The 4,655-nt window shown below is 52.2% G+C and overlaps 1 protein-coding gene across 1 annotated transcript; it reads left to right on the forward strand.

Annotated features, from left to right (window-relative positions):
• The first annotated feature begins 3,113 nt into the window (after nucleotides 1–3,113).
• Nucleotides 3,114–4,070, forward strand: LOC138683177 (olfactory receptor 14A16-like). The gene has a single exon (XM_069774706.1). The coding sequence runs from the start codon at nucleotides 3,114–3,116 to the stop codon at nucleotides 4,068–4,070; it is 957 nt and encodes a 318-aa protein (XP_069630807.1).
• Nucleotides 4,071–4,655: the final 585 nt, after the last annotated feature.

The raw sequence follows: 4,655 nt of genomic DNA on the forward strand, positions 1-4,655 counted from the left end.
AAATCGCACTCTCTGTGATGCCGTCTGGAGTGTCTGTGATGTACCACCCTGAAAGGGAATTGCTTTCCTGTAGGTCCTGTGAGGTCCATGCCAGCCTGGGCATCTGGTGCAGCTCTGTGGCCCTGGAGCTGGACATTAAATAGAGTACCTGTCCTGAATTCTGTTAGGCAATGTGGAGATGAACATGGGACACATGCCATTATATCCAGTGGAGGTAGAGTAAATCCAGCTGATGGAAAATAAGAGAGAGACCCAGGTCTCACTATGGTACATGACTGCAGTCGTTCATATGAATACCTGTATCAACTGCTATGAAGATAAGGAGTAGGAAAAGGTTCTTTTGGCCTTTATTTGGGCATAAGCTGTCATGTCACTTGGCCAAAGGAATTTCCCACCAGGCTCATACATGATTCCCGAGATGTTGCCCTGCCTCTGTGAACTTCTCCATTACAGTTTGCTGTTACTTACATGTATCTTGGACCACCTCGGGCAACTCAAATGTCACCAGGAAATTGCGTCTGAACACCTGACTCCTGCCTTCCATCTCCATTAACTCAGATGGGACCTGAGAGAAGGAGCTCATATGCAGGTGTCTATTTTGTGCCCACCTGAAGACAGGCAAGAGGAATCCCACCTCCTGTGGCTTTGTGGTGTGCACGGGAGGGAGCTGAGTATCCTTCAAATGCCATAAATAGAAACACAGATGAAATCCCACCATTGACCCATGGATCCCTTCCCTCAGCGGGTGTAAAGGAGATCCCTGCCTTTCACTGTCTGACTATCCTGTCTAAAAAATAACATGAAAAAAGTGGTACATTAGAAGTAATTCTGAGAGAAGGATTATATTTCTGGAAAGAAAAAAAAAGTCACATGTAGATGTAACTTTTTCTCTGAGTGGAAAATTTCATTTCATGAAAGAAGTGGCTCTCCCCAGCTGAGGGTAGAAACAACAGTGATTGCCTCAGCCTGTTTCCCAGCAGGTTCCCCTGGAGCCCCAGGGACACCTGGAGGGAGCCCAGAGGGGGCAGAGAAAGTGCTGCCTTGGGCTGGTCCTCTGCTGCTGAGCTGGGCTGGGCTCCTGGGCTGGAGGGAGCTCATGGCAAGCAGGCAGCACTGCAGAGAGACAGCTCTGCCCAGGAGCAGCTCCTCTGCAAAGCGCAGCAGGGCTGAGGGCACTGCCTGCAGGCACCGAGGGGAGAGGAGGGAAGTGGGAGGGAGGTTGAAGGCAGTCTGGGGTGTGAGGACAGAGGAGAGCTGACCTGGAGAAAAATCTTGACAGCCCTTCACAGGGTAAGTCTCTGGCAGCAGGGCAATGCAGCTGTGGTTCCTGGAATGACCTCCTAAAGCCGGCACATCCCACAGCCTATGGGATCTGTCAGGAGGACTCTCACAGTTTCTGCAGTGCAGAGAAAAAGGCCGTGCTTTGGAGCACAGCTTCCCTGCTGCACCCTCAGAGGGACAGGGCATGTCAGCTGCCTTCACCAGGGGATGGCTGCAGAGTGTGAAGGTGGGTGTGCAGCCAGGGGTGCCCAGGGCTGTCCTTCTGAGCAGGGTCCCTGCACCGTGGGGGGCTGTGTGCTGGGGCAGGGACTCTGCCACCTGTCAGGGTAAGTACTCAGCCTGCCTGGGGAACTGTAACAGCAGAGTGGGGAGAAGCTGTGGGTGGAAGAAGCATCTCACAGCAGGGCAGGGTCCTGTTAAGTTAAGGAGCTTTCCTGAGTCTGTGTTTTCTGTTTCTTAGTTTGGGGCCATTTGGGTTGAGAAATGCAGAAGGATTTGTCATGCTTGAACAAGTCCCTGAGACTCCTGAGCTGTAACTTGGAGTGATCAGTAAGTCTGAGAGGAGCCTCCTGAAGTAGAGCACAGGGACTGAGAACAACTGCCTGGCTGTGCTGGTGCCTGGGAGGTGGCATGCACAGCTGGGTGAGGGTAACTCTATCCTGAGACTTCAGCTGCCTCTCCGAGCCAGTTGATCTCTGCTCTTTTTCTTGGTTCTCCACCTGTCTGTGTTACTGCCATTTTCTTGCTGCTGCTGTCTGTTTCTCTGGGGTGGGAGTTTCAGCTGCAGAGTCACACACTGATCTTGTGGGTCCTGCCATGCAGCTGAGTCCATGGGAACAAGTGTCCCAACTTTCCTGTAATCTGAGGGGTTATGCTCAATGGTGTCTGTGGGGCTGGGGAATGAGCTGATTCTCCCTTACAGAGATGCCATCACATCAGGTCACTTGGCTATCACCTCCGAGTGTCCTTCCAAGCTGTTAGCTGCCCTGCAGGATGCAAACCTGTCTCATAGCAGCTTTCTGTGATCTGAAAGCCCCATGGAGAAGCACAGAGATGCTAGGATTGAGGAAATGCTCTTGGGTTGGTGAAATGAGCCCGGTGTGTCCTTGGCTAGAAGCAGAGTGCTGAGACTTTGAGACAAGGTGAGACATTTGGTGCTCTGCAGTGGGTGTCTCTACCCTCAGCAGTGTCTGGTGGCTTTTCAGGGTAAAACAGGGGAGTGTGATCACCCTCCATCTCAGAAAGATGCAAGCACAGTGCAAGTGGGAACTAGACAGAAGGACAGAGCAGCTCCCCCTCTCTCTGCACTAAGCCACAGGCAATCCTCTTGACTCGCCTGGCTCATGCTGTTCTCCCGGAGTGCAGCAGAAATGCTGAAGCTTCCTGAGATCTAATAAAACTCCCCAGGGGTGATGTGGGCAGCTGTAAATACCCTAGAACTCTTAAACTGCTTTTACCCTGCTGGTTCCTTAGCACTGGGAGTGCAGATGCTGACAAGCCCTTCTGCGTTAGGAGCGGTTTCAGCTGACAAAGTCACACACCAGACTGGCCCCTGCCCGCACCGATCCCATGAACCCACTGCTACAGAGCAGGGCTGACTTTCCAAGAGCCCATGGGCAGAGGCCCTGCTCTTCATTACAAGCTCAGCCAGCACCAAGCAGGGCTCCAGCCACAGACCTGAAGGAAGGTCTCCTAGAAAAGGAAAAGGGTCTGTGTGTGTGAGAGTGGGAGGGTCTATGGGAAATGGCTTTGATATTGCTCTGAGAATAATGCCCTGACTCTTCACTGTCTTTTTTCTCCTTTGACAGCGCCTCATTCCCAGAGGAAGAAAAATGTCCAACAGCAGCTCCATCACCCAGTTCCTCCTCCTGGCATTTGCCAACACGCGGGAGCTGCAGCTCTTGCACTTCTGGCTCTTCCTGGGCATCTACCTGGCTGCCCTCCTGGGAAATGGCCTTGTCATCACCACCATAGCCTGTGACCACCACCTCCACACACCCATGTACTTCTTCCTCCTCAACCTCTCCCTCCTCGACTTGGGCTCCATCTCCACCACTGTCCCTAAAGCCATGGCCAACTCCCTCTGGAACAACAGGGCCATCTCCTACCCAGCATGTGCTGCCCAGGTCTTTCTGTTAGTCTTTTTGATCTCAGCAGAATATTTTCTTCTCACTGTCATGGCCTATGACCGCTACGTTGCCATCTGCAAACCCCTGCACTACGGGACCCTCCTGGGCAGCAGAGCTTGTGTCCACATGGCAGCAGCTGCCTGGGGCTGTGGGTTTCTCAGTGCTGTGCTGCACACTGCCAGTACATTTTCACTACCCCTCTGCCAAGGCAATGCTGTGGACCAGTTCTTCTGTGAAATCCCCCAGATCCTCAAGCTCTCCTGCTCAGATGCCTACCTCAGGGAAGTTGGGGTACTTGTGGTTAGTGTCTGTTTAGGCTTTGGCTGTTTTGTTTTCATTGTGCTGTCCTATGGGCAGATCTTCAGGGCTGTGCTGAGGATCCCCTCTGAACAGGGACGGCACAAAGCCTTTTCCACGTGCCTCCCTCACTTGGCCGTGGTCTCCTTGTTTATAAGCACTGGCAGTTTTGCCTACCTGAAGCCCCCCTCCATCTCCTCCCCACGCCAGGACCTGGTGGTGGCAGTGCTCTACTCAGTGGTGCCTCCAGCTGTGAACCCCCTCATCTACAGCATGAGAAACCATGAGATCAAGGGTGCCCTGATAAAACTAATGACTGGATGCTTTTCAGAAGCAATAAACTGCCTCTTGTCTTCTGCATAGTACTTAAAACTCATTACAGACCCAACCTGTCTTTTTCTGGTCTTTTTATGGTGATTTTGGGTGTGGTTTTACACCTTCTATTTCCCTTTGGTTTACTTATCTGAATGCTTTCCACAAAGAAATGTCTTTATTCCTCTGGTTTCTAATTCACAATCTATCCTGCTTTTGTGTGACCTGGAGGCTGTGCAATTGAGGAGCCATAACCTCTGTGTGTTTAAACAAAATAAAGGGCCCTGCAGTGTCTTCTTTTTCTGAGATCCTTCCTCCGAGACCTTCTCTGCAGCTGCCGGGAGCAGTGCCTGTGTGCAGAGGGGAAGAAGAAAAGAGTCCTGGCACAGCAGCACCGCCAGGGAGCACCAGCACTTGGTCTTTCCCAAGCTGCTTTCTTCCCACTTCCATGCTTTCCTTCTGAACCCTTGGGTTGGTGGAAGGCCTGAGTGCTCTTCAAGCTTGGTTACAGTCCTGCTGTGTGTCAGGCCTGTGACCGCAGGCAAGGACAGGCAATGGGCACTTGTGTGACAGAGCTGGCCTCCAGAGCAGCATTTCCATCATACAAGGGGATCTGCTCAGGCCTTGTGCCACAGA

The sequence above is a fragment of the Haliaeetus albicilla genome, chromosome 31, assembly GCF_947461875.1.
Source record: "Haliaeetus albicilla chromosome 31, bHalAlb1.1, whole genome shotgun sequence".
Lineage (NCBI taxonomy): Eukaryota > Metazoa > Chordata > Aves > Accipitriformes > Accipitridae > Haliaeetus > Haliaeetus albicilla.